This window comes from Sphaerodactylus townsendi, linkage group LG15 (assembly GCF_021028975.2).
Source record: "Sphaerodactylus townsendi isolate TG3544 linkage group LG15, MPM_Stown_v2.3, whole genome shotgun sequence".
Taxonomy (NCBI): domain Eukaryota; kingdom Metazoa; phylum Chordata; class Lepidosauria; order Squamata; family Sphaerodactylidae; genus Sphaerodactylus; species Sphaerodactylus townsendi.
In genome coordinates, this window is record NC_059439.1 from 6,226,285 (window position 1) to 6,245,447 (window position 19,163).

General features: G+C 53.0%; 1 protein-coding gene across 1 annotated transcript; it reads right to left on the bottom strand.

Moving 5' to 3' along the window:
- Window positions 1–11,792: 11,792 nt before the first annotated feature.
- NEUROD2 (neuronal differentiation 2) lies at window positions 11,793–17,971 on the bottom strand. Its single transcript, XM_048517928.1, has 2 exons — window positions 17,696–17,971; window positions 11,793–15,313 (listed from the first exon to the last, which is right to left on the bottom strand). The coding sequence occupies exon 2, from the start codon at window positions 15,306–15,308 to the stop codon at window positions 14,244–14,246; it is 1,065 nt and encodes a 354-aa protein (XP_048373885.1). The 5' UTR covers window positions 15,309–15,313; window positions 17,696–17,971; the 3' UTR covers window positions 11,793–14,243.
- Window positions 17,972–19,163: the final 1,192 nt, after the last annotated feature.

A 19,163-nucleotide genomic window follows, 5' to 3' on the forward strand; every position in this document is an offset into this window, starting at 1 on the left:
TTGTCGAAGGAGCAGCAGTTGAGAGCAGGTGCACTCTAATCTGGAGGAACCGGGTTTGATTCCCCGCTCTGCCACTTGAGCTGTGGAGGCTTAACTGGGGAACTAAATTATCCTGTGCGCTCTCCAACACGTGCCAGCTGGGTGACCTTGGGCTAGTGACAGCTCTTCTGAGCTCTCTCAGCCCCACCCACCTCACAGGGTGTTTGTTGTGAGGGGGGAAGGGCAAGGATGTCAGCCCCTTTGAGTCTCCTCACAGGAGAGAAAGGGGGGATATAAATCCAACTCTTCTTCTTTCACACCCGGAATCACTGGGGTGTTGTGGGTTTTCTGGGTTGCATGGCCGTGTTCCAGTAGCATTTTCTCTTGATGATTTGCTTGCATCTGTGTCTTGGCATCTTCAGGGCATCCTCTGAAGATGCCAGCCACAGATGCAGGCACGATCCATTCCAACGCCCTGGGGAACCCACTCCAGAAGTGCGCAGCACCTGCACAAGGAATGGAGACCATATCGCCCCTTAGACTCAGCTGGTGATCCCACAGTCCTCCGGCTCGGGCCAGGGGCGACTTGAGCCAGGAATGTCTCTGTACCCGTCTGGGCAAGGGACAGTCAAGACATGACCCCCGCCCTGGGGGTGGGGGGAAGGCAGGAGTGGGTTGGAAGAAAGAACCCCTTCATGCTTCACTTCAGGCCTTCCCTGCCCCCCACTACCTACCGGATCAGCCGGAGGAGAATCCACCCCTGCTTCCAAACCACCAGCGGGCTGACTCGGAACTGGCTGCGCACGTCTGGATCCACAACAAGCTTCCGGACAGAGGCGCAGCCACGTCTTTCCCGGCATCTTTATTCCCCCCACCCCAAGTATCCCCCAAACTCCCGAGGCCTGCCTGCCCCCCCCCCCTTGCCCAGGTGGTCTTCTCTGCGCCCACCCGAGAAGCCCCGTGGTCTCCCTAAAACCCAGCCGGCTTCGGAAGCGCTTCTTTCCCACACCAGCAGCCCACCCCTCTTCGCAAGCCCCGCCTCTTCCACCCCCCATCCCAAAATAAGCCATTCGTCGGATCCTGTCCTGAGCTCAGGGGTCAGCGGGCCGGGGCAGTGGCCTTGAAGAAAGACCCTCCCCCCAATGTAATAGGCAGGGGAAATAACTTACAATTACCTGCCCCACCCCAAAAGACACTGGCAGATTTGGGGGGGGGGAACAAGAAAGCAGAAAGGAGGAAAGACTGACATGATGGGGGGGGGGGTCGGAGAATACGGAGGGGAGGGCAACGGGGGGCGGGACGGGGCGCAGCCAGCAGGCCCCGTAGGCGAAGGGTAAAGGCGGCCGGCGGGCTTCGGTTCCTTTTGGTTCGGCAGACTGGGCGGGCTGGAGCCAGTTGGGAGGGGAGGCCGAGACCCCCCCCCCCGTTCTCCAGGCCCCCTCCCCAAGCTGGTCGGCTGCCCGTCCCAGAGGCCGCAAAGCAACAGTCGGCCAAAGGGGGCCCGCGGCGGCGCAGTTGGTTTGGGCTTCCTCCGCCCGGCTGGTCCTCCTCTCCCGCCTTAAGAGCCAGGCACCCCAGTGGGGCCGGGCCAAAAAGGGGAAGCGGGGCCTGTCATCTTTTTGCTTTGCTTTGCGTTGTCGTTTTGCTGGAAGCCGCGGAGCTGCCGCCCTGGCTCGACCCGCCCGCTTGGGCCACACTGGGAGGCGCTCCTCAGGGGTCCCTCCAAACATCCAGTCCGCGGACGCTTCAAGAGCGGGGGTCACACTACCGCCAAGCCATTTGAACTGCGGGTTGCCAAGGCAAGGGGAGGGGGCCTGGGCGCGGGAACCCCCGAGAACCCCCACAAGAGGCTCCCTCCCCCCGCCCCCGCCCAGGATTATTGCCCGGGGCGCCTGGCGCCGGCTGGGGCGCTTGCAGGGGCTCTCGAACAGGAGCGCCGGCGTCGTCTTCTCTGGCGAACAGATGTCCTGGAATTTCAGGCGCTCTTTCCCCTCCTCCTCCCCCTCCCCCCCAGCTGGCACCGGGCACCGAATGGCACCAAGACCCCCCCCCCCCCCGGCGCGAAGCTGCCGATTCGGAGGGCTTTTAAGAAAAGGCTGCCCGAGATTTTTGCGGACAAAAAGCGACCGAGGCCAACCTCAGTTTATATATATCTATATGAACTGGGACCGGACGCCATAAATAATGTTCTATTACGGGGGGTGAGACGGGGAGGGGGGCGCCACTTGGACCCCTCCCAAACTGAGTGGGGATCTCGCAAACCTTTCCCGCCTGGATCAGGCAGAAAGGAGGGCTGTGCAGAGTGCCAAAGGACAGGAGGCGCACTCACACGGGAGTCAGCTCCTGCAAGCGTTTGTGGATCGTGTGTGTGTGGGGGGGGGGAGGGGGGGTTGAAGCGTAAAAAGAGGGGCGCCTCTCCTCTCCTCCCCCCAATTCATGATCCTCCGGAGTTCCAAAATAAGGATTGGCACTCACACACACACCCCGCGGATCCCCCTCCATGCCCAGATGAGAGAGCGGAGATCGATCTGGCCCCCGGCTGGGCAAAGCACGTGCCAGCGAGCCCAGTCGACCGGGAATGCCTCTTGCGCGCGCCTCTTCCAAAAGGATGGGACGTCCCGGAGTCTTCCCCTTTGTCCCGTTTTCATCAGCATCCAGCTGTAGGGTTTTTTGGGGGGGCTTTTCAAATGCATACCAACCCCCTCCCCAGGGTTCAGCCCCCTGCCCTTGGCTAGCAGAGCCGCCTCCCTTGCATACGAGCAGGTCAGGCGTTGGCCGCTCAAGTCGAGGAGGGGCAGGAGGGTCGCCTTCTGCTCTCCCTCTCCCCGTAGTAGTCAAGCCTTGGAGAAACTGATCCGGGAAAGGGGGTGGGGCGGGGGGGGGGATCCGCGGCTTTCGGAGCGCGGGCAAGAGAAGGCGGAAGCTGCCAAGCGACTCGATGTTCCGAAGTAGCAAGCATTTGTTACAGGGTTGATGCCAATCCTCATTGGCAGGTTGCGATTCTCTCCCCCCCCCCCCTCCCCGCCATTCGCAGGCACAGATGTCCCTCGCTTTAACTCTTTCGAGGAGAGGGCTGTAGGATCAGAAGGGGGTGGGGGTAGGGGTTTAAAAAACATCTTTAATCCTCTTTAGGGCTGGAACGGTGATGCCTCCACCCCACTCCTTGTAGCCAGCGGCAGTGGACATCTCTACACGCCTCCCCGCCTTAATGCCCATTCCTTTCTATACCCCCCCCCCCCCTTCCTGATAACCGCACCCCCGCCCTGCGTATGGAAAATGTAGGATCCTGCTTATTAGGCGACGCAGAGCTCAATACACTGCATTTCTTTCTCTACTGTTCGCAATTCTGAGCCAGTTTCACCGCGGGGTAGGTTGTGTCGGCCCGCTTTAGGTGAAAGAGCCGCAAAACAGCAGCAAATTGACCCACCATGATTTAGTTCATGGCTATTTGTTGCTCACAAGGTGTGTCCCTATCGTATGCCTAATGCTTAACAAACCCCCCTCACATTCTTGGGCTTTCTTTATAACCATTACCATATCTATTTGAAATTCCTCCCAACATTTTGTGTGTCACCCTTCTACAGCCAGAATAGGAGGGTGTGTCTATTTTTTTCTTCATCTCAACAATCCTGTGAGGTAGGCTAGCTTGACTGGACCGGTGGCATCCTCCTCAGAGGTTCCTGACCGGGGGTCAGATGAAACCCAGGTTCCCGCAAGGATACGCCTGAGTATGGCCAGAACGCATTGCCTGCGTCTTGTCAATTTCAGAAGGCCTCGTAGTCAATGTCACTTGGACGGTCTCTTGCTGCTGTTAATTGCTTGTTGGAAGGAAGGAAGGAAGGAAGGAAGGAAGGAAGGAAGGAAGGAAGGAAGGAAGGAAGGAAGGAAGGAAGGAAGGAAGGAAGGAAGGAAGGAAGGAAGGAAAATAAATGTATAATATAAAAAGATCAGTAAAAAGCAAAAAAGAACTAGAACACATCAGGTAAAATGAAATGATTGAAAGACTGGGAGAAAGTACAGGGACAGATTAGAAGAAACTGAATTAGCTGGAAGAGGAGACTGATGAAAACAAAGAGCTGCTATCCGGAGAAATAATCTTAAAAAGCAAAAATACCAGTAGTCAAACAGAGTGGAGGATAGACAGAACCGTCCATCTCACTATCCATCCAGGCACCCAGCTGCCCACTTGCCTTTTGTATGCAACTCTACTAGCCCAAATACTCACACGTATTTTACCCCCCCCCCCCCTTCTCGGATCCGGCCCATATCAACAGCGTGTGAGAGTTTCCATTGATGCCCAGGAACCCGGACACACCTGAGTCCATCTATAAACATAGGCTGCCAGGAGAAATGTGGTCGCATGGTCTTGGATTTTTAAATCTCTCTCTCTATATGTGTGTGTGTGTGTGTGTGTGTGTGTGTGTGTATACACACACACACACACACACATATACACACAGAGAGAAATAATTTTATTTTTGATATCAATCTATATTGTATCATATATTGTATCATATATATTCCCCAAACCACCCACCTCCAAAACAAATCAATCCACGCGAGCCACCAGGTTCTGAATTCTCTTGCCTTTCATCCCCACTGTCTGCCTCTTTCTTTCTCTCTCTCTCTCTTTAATGATATCTGCAATTCTGGCAGAAATCTGTCTTTAATTTAGCTGTCCATATAAAAATCTACACTGTATAATAATGAACAGATGCCACGAAATTTAAACCGAAGCAAGGTCTCCTCCTACCCCCCCCTCTCTTTTCTTTAGCTGGGAAGCTGCAGCAATGCCATTTCCGCCTCCTGGCCAGTGGGCAGCAAGAGGCACGGGACCGGTTGGCAGCGATGTTTACGTCCTTTTATTCCCGCTCTCTCTCTCTCTCTCTCTCTCTCTCGTTCGTCCCCTTGTTCTGGAAAGGAAACAATGATCAATTAAAAGGAGGGAGGAAATAGACAAAAACATCCCTCGTTCGTGTGTGTGTGTGTGTGTGTGTGTGTGTGTGTGTGTGTGTGTGTGTGTGTGCGTGCGTGCGTGTGTTGGGGTGCAACTCGGTCCAAGGTGGGCAGGCGCCCCAATCCACTCCATCCAATAAACTTTCCCAACCAAACTCTTTCCAGCCGGTTGCGGATTTTATGGTAGCAAAGAAATGTGGGCGCAAAATGTAAGTGCGTCGAGGTCGGGGAAGGGGTGCAGCTGAGATGCTGACGACTTTTTCTTTTCTTTTTTCTTTTCTTTTAATTAAAAAAAAAACATTGGTTTCCTGCTTTGCCATTTGGCCTGATTTTATTTTATTTTTGGAAGACATTGAGGGAGGAGGCTGCTGAGGACGGGAAGCAAGTATATGAGCCCTCGCAACAGACCTCCGGAGCAACTCAGAGCTCCTGTCGCTAGATCGGGCGCCTGTTCTCAGCACTCTGTTTTGCGCCCAGTAGCATCTCTGCCTGGCTATCTCAACGATGTATCTCATTCGTCCGTTGGTCTGTCTTGCGATATATATCTGTCTTGCTGTCTATCTGACTAACTCCCTATGTAGCTAACAAACATTTAAAGCTTAGAACAGGCTTCCTTCCTTCCTTCCTTCCTTCCTTCCTTCCTTCCTTCCTTCCTTCCTTCCTTCCTTCCTTCCTTCCTCCCTCCCTCCCTCCCTCCCTCCCTCCCTCCCTTCCTTCCTTGTTTTTAAACCGCACTCCTTGTATTAACCATACCACATCTTGGAAAGACTTACACTGGCAACCCTGTCCCTAGAAGACAGATGGACTTTATGTGTCCCGGGTATCCCCCCTCCCACCCACACGAGCGCGCACACGCGAGTGTGTTTTGCTGGTCTGTTGCAAAACATGCGGGTATGCCCCGGCCAGCCTGCTCGCGTGTACGTTTCCCTTCCTAGAATACCGGGGCCTTCCCCTTTAAAACTGATCTGGAGTGAACAGATGTCCGACACTCAATTGTAGCAAGCGAACCACTTCCCTTCAGTGGCCCTTGGCTGGCAGTTGGCACAGGCAACAGACTGGCATCGAACTCCCCATAGAGAGCCTCTCTTTTACTACTGCAGAAATTGGGAAGCTGGCTCTGCCAACCAGAAATATGCCAGCTAAGCTCGCTTTATATATCGACGGAGTCTCTCTCTCTCTCTCTCTCTGTATGTATGTATGTTTGTATACATAGATGTCAAGGGGAAATCCAGAAATATACGTTTCTTCTTAATTAAGTGGGGAAAGGAAAAATCAATGTTATGTAACTGAATAAACTACAGCCTCATCTTCCTTCCTTCCTTCCTTCCTTCCTTCCTTCCTTCCTTCCTTCCTTCCTTCCTTCCTTCCTTCCTTCCTTCCTTCCTTTCCTTCCTTCCTTTCCTTCCTTCCTTCCTTCCTTCCTTCCTTCCTTCCTTCCTTCCTTCCTTCCTTCCTTCCTTCCTTCCTTCCTTCCTTCCTTCCTTCCTTCCTTCCGGGGCGCCAACCAGGCCGCCCCCTCTCCTGGGGGGGTTGGGGGTGTAAAAGTAGTGGAAACGCTGAGGTGGGTAGGAAAGAGATCAGTTTCCCGGGGACGGGCTAGACGACTGCAGCTGAACTTGGGGGGTGGGTGGGGGGGTGTCTAATACCAGACGCGGGGACTTACCCAACTTTCAGTTTTTGGAACCATCAAGGCAGAGAACGGCCGGCCCCTTTCGCGACCTACCGGCCAGTGCCACAAACTGAGAGGGGGCGGATTCTCTCCCTGACCTGCCACAAAGTCCTGAAGTTTATGGGCGTTCGTGGAAGGGGCGGCGGCAAGGGGCGCTTCCCCCTCCCCCGTCTTAAATTTACCCATCTGCATCAGGTGATCCGCACTTACTTATCAGACGCCCTCCTAAGCCCTCGTATGATTTCTAGGGACTGACACTCCCTTATTGATCTCGGGACCCGCAGCCAACCCTACAAGACCCACCCGTCTCTCCACCCCCGTCTGGCCACGCGACCTTTTCCTTTTAAATCAAAGCAAGTGGAAGGGTCCCAAAGGTGCCTTCAGCCTCCAGCCAGGATCGAACTTGTGCGCGGTCCATTTCCTTCCTTGAAGAGCTGCAAGGGCCAGCAGGAAGATGGGAGCGAGAGACGGACCGGCGGGAAGATGCCAGGAGGCTCGGTCGGTCTGTCTGACCAACCAGCCCTTCGCCTCGCTTGGCGGCGCAGGACCAGGAGGCCTGGAGGCGTTCAGACAGCCGCAGGTCCACGCGTATCCCAGGCTGGCGGCGAGGAAAACGCGCTGGTGTCGTTTGCCCGGCTCCCATTTTCCTTCTTGCAGACATCACTGCCCCCCCCCCCCCCATGCCCAAAACCGAACTATTTGGCGAAGAAGAAGAAGAAGAAGAAGAAGAAGAAGAAGAAGAAGAAGAAGAAGAAGAAGAAGAAGAAGAAGAAGAAGAAGACCCCCCCCCCCCAGCCCAGCGGCCTGGCGTCTTTTCGCATCGCATCCTTGTGTCAACGTCTGAATCTGGCTCTTCCGTCCAGCAGATGACTTCGCGATGAGAGCCCACTGCGCGGGGGGGGGGGGGGGAATCCTGTGGCTGGCGTGACGTGGCCGGTCGAGGCTTAACCAGCCGCAGGAGGGAATGCTGTAACGGCCTGTTCACACGAAAGTGCTCATCACGGGTAGCAGCCAGTGATGCTACTTTTCCTGCTACTTTTTGTTTTAAAAACCTTCTTCCTCAAATATGTGCCCGAGGAGCGAATTACAGACGAGTTCTCCGAGGCTGTTGGCTTTCTTTGGGGACTTGCACGTGTGAATGCGTTGGGGATGGGTAGCGTTTTCGCAACGCCCCAACCTAATACTTCTCAAGCTAAAGTTGGCCGGCCGCCTAGGGTCCGTGCTAACAGGTGTCCGCAGCAACCCCAGTTTGGGAGAGACCCCAGTTTGGGCGAGTCTCCGGACACCAAATGTCTAACCCAAACGGGCTTCCTCCCCAGCGCAGGGGGCGAATATCTATTCCCACCTGCACTCCAAGAAAGCGTGTCCATTCCGAGCGGTATGTCTCCATTATTACAAGCGCGGGGAAGTCTAAACGGTGTTCATTTCCTTGTAAGCATGGTTAGGGTAGGCTGTTAGGGTAGCTGCACAGATGTTATTTCCACCCCAGGGTGTCCGCTGGCCTAGGGGGAAACTCATCCCCACGTAGGTACCTTTCACCTCTGAAGACAGGTATTGCTTAGTTTGGAACCCGCCATGACTCTTGACTTCTGAATTCGACCCATGATGGGGAAACTTACCTTCTCCCCAACCCCACCCCCAAACCAGCGTACCCCAGGGAAAAATTATCCCGGGCGAAGCAGACGCACGACCTAGTTCTTGTACCTGTTGGAAATGAAAAAGCAGTCACTGGTCTCTGGGACTTCATTCAGGGCGCTTTTGACCAGAACCTCTTAAAACTCGGGTGCTTCCTGCGCAGAGAAAATGATTCCGTTGGGGCCTTTTAAAACAATAACTCTGAGAACAGACGGAACATTTTCCCCCCAGAAGAGAACCCTGGGCGACTCCCCACAAACCAAATTGCATGGATTGGGCGTTTGGGGGGATCTAAGAGACCCCTCCCCCGGTAAATACAGAAATACAGAGTGGATTAATGGGAACCGACGGGTTAGACTGAAGCCAGCTGGTGGGGATCTCTTGAACCGGTTAATCGAGCCGTTCAGAAATCCGGACATCCTTTGTTACAATGGCAAACGCCTTCCCGCTTGAATAAAAACCATCGGAACTTCCCCCACCCCCCTGCATTTATGAATGGATGAACTTGCTTTCTGCAAATGCAGAGGATTATTGAGAGAGATGGGGGGGGGGGCACAAACCCCAAGGGCTCCAGGGGGAGCCGGCTGGAGCTTAGCTCCGCCAGATCTTCCGAACCTGTAAATGGAGCAGGTCAGAAGGCCGAATCAAGTTGATAGCCAGTGCCTCGGTGCTGGTGGAGCAGCCAAAGTGACCGGAAATGTGTGCGCCTGCCTGCGTGGCACTGACAGCATAACTTGGCTCTCTTGGTGGTACTCTTGAACAACTGGGTAAATCTCTAGAAAGTTACTCGCTGCAATAAAGACCTATTCCAGACCCGACTTATTTGTCCCGGAGATGTACGAAAATACGAAAGGAACCAGGTGGTGGGTGGGAAGCAATCTTAAATGCTTATTATTGACACAACAGTGGGAACAAAAGTCTACCTCCCCCCCCCCCCCAAGGGTAACTGTGAAAGATTCCAACCTCAACTAAGCGCACGGGGAATGTGACCCGGGGGACAACCAGTCAAGCAAAACGTCACACATAGGAGACGGGGGAGGGGGGGGCACTTTTAGACAATTGAAGCGCAATCCCCTGCCTGTTTGCCCAGAACTGAAAGTCCTGCTTTGTTCATTGAGCCTTCCTGCCAGGTTTGGGTGCCCAGGATTGTGGCCTCGATCTTCTCCATAAGAAGCACCGAGTTTTAACTTAGATGTTAGATTGTTGGGCAAACCTGAATGGCTTCAACCAGACTTGGACTTAAGTTACTTGGAGTACTGGTGAATGTCGGCGAATGAAGCAGCTAGCTTCCTTCCTTCCTTCCTTCCTTCCTTCCTTCCTTCCTTCCTTCCTTCCTTCCTTCCTTCCTTCCTTCCTTCCTTCCTTCCTTCCTTCCTTCCTTCCTTCCTTCCTTCCTTCCTTCCTTCCTTCCTTCCTTCCTTCCTTCCTTCCTTCCTTCCTTCCTTCCTTCCTTCCCTTGTGTGACCAAGACAGGCCTCCGTGAAGCCACACCGACATGAGGACCAGAGGGGAGCTTACCTATCCAGATGGCTTTTCCAGAAAGAGGGTTAGAGGGGGTGCCATAAACATCTGCTGGAGGAAAAAGGAAGAATGGGGTGTGCCTTAAGTTTGCCTTTGTAGGTTGCAGAATCTGTTTCGGTGCATATTGATGAAGTCGGAGGTCCCAAAGGTGGAAGGGGGCGGGGAAAGGGTAGGGACGGACCCCACCTGCTTTCAACCTTTGGAACAGATGTTTCTGGAAGTCTATAGGAAGGAAGGAAGGAAGGAAGGAAGGAAGGAAGGAAGGAAGGAAGGAAGGAAGGAAGGAAGGAAGGAAGGAAGGAAGGAAGGAAGGAAGGAAGGAAGGAAGGAAGGAACATTGATGCCACGAACGAGGGAAAGTGAATTCAGGAAGGACTAATGGCAACAGGGAAAGAAGGTTCTCGAAAGCTGCAACCCGTGTTCTCATAGGGGGTGGGGTGGGCGGAATGGGAGCAAAAAAACCCCAGGCTTCACAGGACAATCCTCTTTGGTACTTGTAAGTGGTCTTGGGCTGCTTAGCTGCTTAAAGATCGCTAAGGGCTGCCAACATCAGGAGCTGCAAAGAGGAAGTGTGTTCTCTGGCCTTCTGTCGCAACGAGGCCAAGGTTTCCTTTTGCCTGCCGGAGGGAGGGTGTCGGGGCAACACAAAGCAGCCGCCAAAGTCACACCTCCCTCTTAAACCAGCTTCAGTTCCTTTGGGGCAGATCCTTCCCTTTGTGGAGATGGTGGAAAAGGAGACGGGTGAAACTTTTCCCTTTATAACACAGGAGGTTGGTCCATTTAGAGTTATTTTTAAAATCGTGGAGACAAATTCCAGCTGTACCATCTGCCCAGCCTGCCGTTTCGAACTGGTAGCAAACAAAGTCCATGAACTATGTGCACACTCACATGAGGCATAGCAAAGCATTTCACTGACGAGTCGCTAAGGAAGTGGGGACTTGCTCTTTGAAACGGGTTAGGGTAGGGTTGGTGGTACCCCAAATGGACCCCAAGTCCTGTGCCTGTTAGGAAGCCTCCACCTCGAGGGACTCTTCTGGTTTATAAAAATTCATCTCACAGAAACTGCCAAATGTATACCCACAAGGACAGGGATAGACCCCCACTCACAAGAACCAAACTCCAGTGTCGCACTTCTTTGGACAGCCATGCTGGTTAATACAGGCCAGACAGTTATAAACCCTTCTACCCCCCCCGCCCCCGCTTCCGACCTTCCAGTTTCACCTTTGGCTGGCTAAAAAACATACACCCCTCTGTCCTGTTCTGTTCTCTGTCCTGGAGTACCCAGGTGGATGTTCCCAGCTCCGAGAACCTTTGCAAAGCAGATAATCCACAAGAGTTCCCTCAAGGGCCCCTTTATCGCAGAGCTTCCGGTTCAGTACCACGGGCCTCTGGACAGCTCTCAAGATCTACCTGGGTTTGCCTAGTAAGAGAAGAGAGACCTTTTTTGAACGAGCCGGCTGAAAAGCGAAGGAGGGGACGGCCCAGAAGGACCGGATCGCCATCTTTGCAGAAGATTCAGTGGCCAAAAATTATGAGATCCACTCACATAAGCGCTTGGTTAGAGACTCTTTTGCTTTGGATTTTCTCAGGCTTCTGGGACCAGAAGTGTGTAGGCGGGCGTGCCTGCCTCTCCCTGGTGTGTGTGTGAGTGTGTGTGTGTGTGTGTGTGTGTGTGTGTGTGTGTGTGTGTGTGTGAGAGAGAGAGAGAGAGAGAGAGAGAGAGAGAGAGAGAGAGAGAGCAGGGGACATACCATCTGTCCAATACAAGAAAACCGCATTAGTCTTTATAAAATGAAAAGTAGATTCCCGCCCTCTTCCCCCCCCCCCCCGTCTCACATTTCGAGATAGAAATCTGATATATTTTTAAGCAGATCTTTCCGAAGACTTCGTGTGTAACGAAGACCTCTTAGCTGCTCAGAGTCCCACCTAACGACCCCTCCCCTTTTCCTGAGAAACGCGTCTGGCTCCACTGAAAGAATTGGGTCTCGCTAAGTATATTTAGCACTACTTGTTTGAAGTAAAATGCCAAACCTTTGGGAGTCAACATCCAATATTTATTAATTGTCGTCTTAGGACGTTCCTTCCTTCCGCGTTTGACTATGATGCTAGCTGACTCGAGGCTCTCAGCCAGTCAAAAACTGTTCCGGTGCATTTCGGAAAAAGGTCTGGAAATAAATGATTAAAACCATTCCGCTGAACACCGGGGGTTTACGCCCCTCTCCCCGGTCTGTTGCTTGTTTTCAACCAATGTGTGCCCTTTCCAAAAACCAGTCCAAAAAACACAAACATCTGAATTTTGCAAGCAAACCTTTTCTGGTTGCTGAGTTTCAAAAATGCAGATGGCAGGGGGTAGGAAAGTCTCCATCTTTTCAACGGTATCATTATTCTTTTCTTTTCTTTTTTAAGTAAAGGGATTATCTCAGAGGGCAAAACGGATGTGGGAAAGGCATTTTTGCCTGGCAAAGTTTCCCTCCCTAAAATGCAGAATCCTCTGCTCTATTAACCAAAGAAAGCAGTGTTTTTGTTGTTGTTGTTTAAAAAAAGAACTGATAGCTCTGGCTATTTAAAGAAAAATGGGAGAAATCTGTTTTTTGTATCATATCATTTGACATAAATATTTATTCATCTTAATGAAACCGAACAGAATCACACAAGAAAGCACTTCTGGTGTCCAGTAGACATTTTCCATCTCGGCTGCAACTTTTCCTTTCCTTTTTTTTCTTTTTTCTTTTTGTAAAAAGTTGTTGATTTTTGTTTTAAAAACATTGGTCAGAAAAATGTCCCTTTGCCTATGAATTTTAAAAATGCTGGTATGTCTAAAGGTGATGCAGGCCATATTTTAAAAAGGGGCCGGGGTTGGGGGGGGGGGAGAATATGAGAAAACATTTTTATATCCTGCCTGGCTGAAAAGAAAGTAATTCAAGGAAAGAAAACTGGAGCATTTCATGGGGGGGAAATTATGTCAGTTAGAGTCTTTAGAAAATGTTGTTGGTTTTATATAGAGATTTATATACTGGTGTATTGTTACATAAACGTATAACTTTCCCCCCAAATTCATTACAGAAAGAAAGAACTTACTATTAAATGGGGGGAAACAGTTAACTTAAGAATTAAGCATTATAATCAGTGTTTTTCGTCACATCACCTTTAAGATTTGCATATTTGCATTTTTTCCCCTTCCTATCCATGCATAACAAAACATTTTTGCCATTTCATAAAAATCTTTTTTCCCCACTTTTTTTCATTAACGTTTTTAAAACAGGTAGAAAACAGCATGACACACAAATTTTGGAAAATAAGTTACTTGGGATTACAAGGGAGGTTGAAAAAGTCAGTGATTGTTAAATACCAGGGGAACATCTCACAGTCCGTTTTCCCCAAATCAAAAAAGTGCACGATTTTAAATCTCTGCGAGTTGCTTGGTCCATATTTTTAATACTTCATATGGATTCCTTTTTGTGGTCTTTTTTTTGTCCTTTCCTCTTTTCCTTCATTTTAAAAACCAATTTTCCTAGTATCAGTACCTACTTGCATAGATAAAGGTAGAATATATTTATCATCTGTTTGCCTCTTTATTGCTTTTAAAGTTCGCACTGAAATCTGACTTGAAGTTTGCAAACATAGTTTTTTTAAAAAAACTTGTAAAAATGGATTAAAGTCTCGGCGGATTCTCCATTCCATCACTGGAATGGGTGCTAAGCCTCCCCCCCCCCAGCCCACCCCTTGACTTCTCCTGAATGACAGTTTGAAACCCATTCGGATCAGACATTTACCACGAGGGGAAAACGTTTTAAATCCACCATCGTGAAAAATGGGGTTGTTGTTTTTTAGCATAAATTTCAATGGTGCCCCCTCCTTCCCTTAAGAACACTTCCAAAAACCCTTTCCAGATAGTCAGCTAAAACGTCTCCTCTGTTACAGTTTCACTGTTCAATCACATTAGAGTATTTATTGCACCAGATTTCTCTCAACTGTACTTAACGGGGGGCAGGGAAGGCCACGACAGATGTCCGATTTACAGCCCGAACCCCCAGGCCGGGCAAGTGGGGAGGCTTCGGGGACGCGGCGGGCTTTCCCAGCCGCCTCCAACCTCCCCTTGGAACCGAACCCCGGGGACTTCGGTTCGAATCAATTCCTCCAAATTCATTTCGGCTTAAGTGGTTGTTGGACCGGGCTATCCCCTCCAACTTCAAGCCATGGGCATGTGGCCCAACCTGGTTCGCAGACCGGAACGGTTAATTATTCCCTAACTGGTGGGGGAGGGCATGGGGGGGGGAGCAGCCCACCCTTGAAATATGGCGGCTGTGGGAAGAGGGCAGGGAGGGGTCCCAGCAAGCCCCCTCCGATCCCCCTCGGCTTCCTGACCCACCCCTTGCCAAATCTACAGGTGGTGGTTTTGTTACGCGTGAACGCAGAGGGGGGACGGGAGGGGGGCGCCCAAGGTCGGAGCGGGTCGGGGGGGGCGGGGGGCCAAAAGAAGGCGTCAATTGTGGAAAAAAGCGTTCAGCTCTTCGTACATGGGCCCCCGGTCGTGGTGGAGGTGCATCTCGTAAGGCAACACGTTCTCCGAGTGGACGCCGCCGCGCATCCCCGAGGACCCGAAGACCAAGTTGGGTCCGGAGGGGCGCGAGCCGGGCAGGGCGGAGTAGTGCATAGAGTAGTGGTAGTTCTTCTCGTGGTCCGGGGAGGCGTCGGCCTTGAGGGAAAAGTTGCCGTTGACGCACAGGGGCGGGCTGAGGGGCCCGTCGTACTCCGAGCTGTTGTAGTCGGGCGAGGCGTTGCCGTAGAGGGCGTCGTAGGTGGCGCAGTAGGCGTGGGAGCGCAGGCCGTGGGAGCTGGCCATGGTGCTGGAGGCGCACTGCGCGCCCGACAGCCGCGAGCACGGGTAGGCGTAGGGGTGCACGGCGAACGAGGAGTTCGCGCCCGGGTAGCGGCCGGCCTCCGGGCCCTGCTCGGTGAGGAAGTTCCGCGAGTTGAGCTGCAGGCAGCCGGCCACCAGGTTGGTGGTGGGCTGCGACAAGCCCTTGCATAGAGTCTGCACGTAGGACACCAGGTCCGGCCGCTTGCCCGAGCGCAGGATCTCCGACAGGGCCCAGATGTAGTTCTTGGCCAGGCGCAGCGTCTCGATCTTGGAGAGCTTCTGCGTCTTGGAGTAGCAGGGCACCACCTTGCGCAGGTTGTCCAAGGCGGAGTTCAGGTCGTGCATGCGGTTCCTCTCGCGGGCGTTGGCTTTCTGGCGCCGCAGTTTGGAGCGCTCCATGCGGGCCTTGGTCATCTTCCTCTTCTTGGGGCCTCGCTTCTTGGGGCGGTCGCCTTCCGCCTCCTCGAGCCCTTCCTCCTCCTCCTCCTCCTCCTCATCGTCGCCCCCTAAGTCGTTCTCCTCCTTGAGCTCCCCCAAGGAGCCCTCGTTCTGGTCGTCCAAAGGGCAGGCCTTGGGCTTGCACTCCTCCTTGTCGCTGCGCTCATCCGTGTCGCAGTCGTCCGCCCAGCTGGAGAACTTCTGGACTTCTGGGATCAGGCTGGGCTCGCTGAAGAGTCGCGTCAACATGGTGGCTGGAGAGGTGACACGAAGGATGGGTGGGTGGGGGAAAACGGGGAGGGAAGAGGCCCGCGTGCACACGTGCACACGCGCCCCCGGAGAAGGCAGAAGGGTGGAGACAAGAAAGAAGGGGTCAGGTTTGATTTCAGAACATCAGCACCCCCCTTTCCCTCTCTTCACGGCGCGTCATTCTTGACCCGGACCGCTCTGGATTGGTCAACTAACCGGGACAAAACGTTAAGGGCCCGGGTATCCGTCAGCCCGGCCTGCCTCTTCCAGCCCCGCCTGAACCAGCGTCTTCCACCCACCCCCCCCCCCCCCCCCAAATAACAGCGACAAAAACCTTGTATTTGGATTTAGGCTTGAAAAATAAAATAAACGAACGGCCAGGTCATGGTTTCAATGGAGGAGGGGAGGGGCGCAGATCCACTTGGACGTGCTCAAGAGCCGGTTCCCCAGATTTCCCCACCTGTGCTCTCGGGCAAATGTCGCTGCTCTCGGTCAGCAATGGGTTTGTGCCTCGGTTTTTAAGGCTGGGATGAAATCGAAGGGTGGGGGGTGGGGGGTGGCCGGCCAGTCGCTGTGATACACGCACCTTCTCCTTCGGGTCTAGCAGAGTTTTTGGGAGAGTCGTTCGACTGCTGACCTTTCTCCCCTGCCCTTCACTCGTGGGTACGGCTTCAGGACCGGCCAGCCCCCCCCCCCCGCCCCAGATCTTGCAAGGCAAAGGACTGGATCCTGACCCCATTTCTTCGTTGCCCTTCCCTGCCCACACGATTGGGAAGGGGAAAACACCAAAGCACTCCCAACTAAATTATTTGCGGTACCTTTTCGGGTCCCAAGAGAGGGAAACCCCCACCCCCAGTTTTAAAGGGATTTTAATTTTTGTAATGATGTTTTGTAAATTGGAGCTTTCGAGGAAGGGCCATTTGCTAGCAGCTGGCTGCGAATATCCACCCCCCCCCCCCTAAAAGCGACCAACTCGCTTCAAGTGCGGTTCAAATTCACCGGTGTCTCGTTCGCATTCCTGCCGGAATTGGTGGAAAGGTGACTTTTATTTCGATCCTGACACGTTCCGCCTTTCTTTTCGAAATGAATGAACACACACGCACATACACACACGCACACGCACACACGCGTATACCGAGATATTGGGGGTGTTTGTCGAAACTTCTTTGTCCTTTTTGAAAAAATCAGCTTCGGTGGAATTTAAAATGGGTGTTTCCCCCCTCCACTCACTGGATCTTCCCTTTGTAAGAGCTTGCGCCACCCCCACCCCTCTTTCTGGGACCAGGTTGAATCTGGAGAAAACCACGGGAAATCTCGAACTTTGTTACCTGCCGGCGTCGGTTTAAAAACCCGACAGGTCTCTGAAACTTCTTTTTTGGGGGGGACGGGGGTGGGGGTGGAATTAGGAGTAAACATTCAGGTTTGGAGCCTAACCCCCCCCCCTTCACACACACCCCCCCCCCCCAATCACCATCTAGTCTCCCGACCTTCACCTTTGGCGCCTGGTTTGGTTTGTGTCTCCTTCCCTGGGGTTCGGAGGCTCAGAGAAGGGGAAAGAGACCCCCAGCTGCTGGAGGGCTGAGTCCAGCCAGCTGCCGCCTCCCTGGGCTCCCTTCGGGGCCACCAGCTCGCCCGACTGCCCCCGCGGCGACCGGCGGCGCGCTCCTTCTCCCTGGGTCGGCTCGGTGGCTACGCAAACACAAGCGACGTCCGGCCAGACCCTTTGGGCGCCTGGGAGGAGGTGAGGCTGTTTGCAGGCGCTGGGTTTGGTCTGGGGCTGCCGAGCCGGGGGGGGGGGTGTTTCAAGAAAGGGGGAGAAAAAAGCCCAAGCTTTTTACCCGTTGGGGTGCCCGAGATCCCCTGCGCCGCGACAGAAAGAGGAGATATGAAGAATCCAAAAAACTGCAGGCTCAATATAGCAAAGCGACCGATTGCGGACTGCTTCGGTGTTTTAATATCTCATTTACAACAACCAGCAGGGCTTCTTTCAATTCGCCAGGCTGATGGCAGAAATCTCTCTCTTGCAAATAAAACCTCTCTCGCTCGCTCTCTCTCTCTCGCTCTCTCGCTCGCTCTCACACACACCAGCCTTTGCTAAAGCAGCAATTTTAAAGCGAGGTGGATAAATAAATCCCGCGTCGAGAGAGCCCCCCTGCCTTCCAGCCGCCGCGTTCCAGCCGTCCGCCCTTCCCCACAGATGCAAATAAATCGGTGTACGCCAAAGGGTGTGTGTGTGTGTGTGTGTGTGTGTGTGTGTGTGTATTGGGGGGGGGGGATAAGATCTATGGGGGAAAAATAGGGGAAGGTGGACGGGGTGGGGGAGGCAAGTTGCGACCCTGTGTGTAAGTTTGGACCCCCCCTCCCCCTTTCCTCCTTACATAACTTACCTCCAAAGCTGAGCGTAGGAATCTTCAAGTCCTTCTCGTACCCGGCATCTTTTGGGACTAAGGAGGGGGAGAGGGGGGAAAAACGAGGAAGGGGGGGGGGAGAAAAAAAGGGAGGGAGCAGAGAGAGAGAGAGAGAGAGAGAGAGAGAGAGAGAGAGAGAGAGAGACTCCTTCGAGGTCCACCCCGTCTCCTTCAGTGTCTTATCCAAAAGGAGGAGGGAAGTGGCAGGCTTCGAGCAGGCAGAGGGGGTACCAACTCCGATGCCAGACCATATGGCTGGCACGTCATCCGCTGGAGTTATCACATGAGCTGCGCTGATTGACATGCGCTCGCATGTAGGGAGATCTGGCTCTCTGGGGAAAGCGGGCCCGCCATCTGTCACTCTCCAACTCTTCAAAAACGAAAGAAAGAAGAAAGAAAGAAAGAAAGAAAGAAAGAAAGAAAGAAAGAAAGAAAGAAAGAAAGAAAGAAAGAAAGAAAGAAAGACCCAGCCCCAACCTTCTATGCTCCAGATCTGCCTAACATGGTCTGAGGAGATGAAAAAGCAGATAGGAAATCAGCGGGGGGGGGGGGGGGACAATAGATGCGGGGTGGTGGTGGTGGTAATGGGGTGGAGAGTATGTGGAATTGGTTGGTTGCAAGATCATCCAGGAGGAAGATGTGTCGGAGACCTGAGCACCTCCTGCTAAAAAGGATCTCTTCTCCTGATTGGGGGGTGGGTGGGCTGCACACACACACAACACACACACACACACACACACACACACACACACCACCCAAAGATTAAAACAGAAAATCAATATGATATGACTGCTGTTTTTTAAATTTTTGTTATTTGGGAGAGGGAAGGGATTTTTAGGTGCAGACGGGTATAACCCTGAGCCTTCCACAGCTCAGCTGGGAGACCAAGTGGAAGGCTGAAACCACAGTCCCTGCCTGGGCCTACTGGTGAGACACCGGGGAGTTCTTCAGCTTGGAAACCACCTAAGCTCTTGGGCCGTGCCCACTCTTCTCAAGGGAGTCTGCGACAAGGCAAATGCAGGATGGATTGTGTCCCTCGCATGAGATCTGTTTTTGTCATTGTCAGTGGCACCAGTATCTACCACATGAGGCAATGCCTCCCTTTGCCCAATGCCTGAGGCACCAGGAAGACCATCTACCTACCTTTACCTACCTACCCCCTCTCCCACCCACCCTCCCTCCCTCCCTTCCCCATCTCTGTACATCCATCCATGCATCCATGCATCCACCCATCCACCCATCCACCCACCCACTGGCAGACAACATGGATGCCACACTGGGCAACACAACTCTACCTACTACACCACACTGCTCCCAGTCTTGTGTGCTTTTATGGAGCATCCATTCTTCCCAATGTAGAATTTCCTGGTGGGCCCAGGGCCTAACCCAGGGGTGTCCAACTCTGGTCCCCTGGATATTCATGGAGTACGATTCACACCAGTCCCTG

Excerpts from the sequence above, each read along its gene's own strand:
- NEUROD2 (XM_048517928.1), bottom strand. The coding sequence starts at position 15,308 with ATGTTGACGCGACTCTTCAGCGAGCCCAGCCTGATCCCAGAAGTCCAG.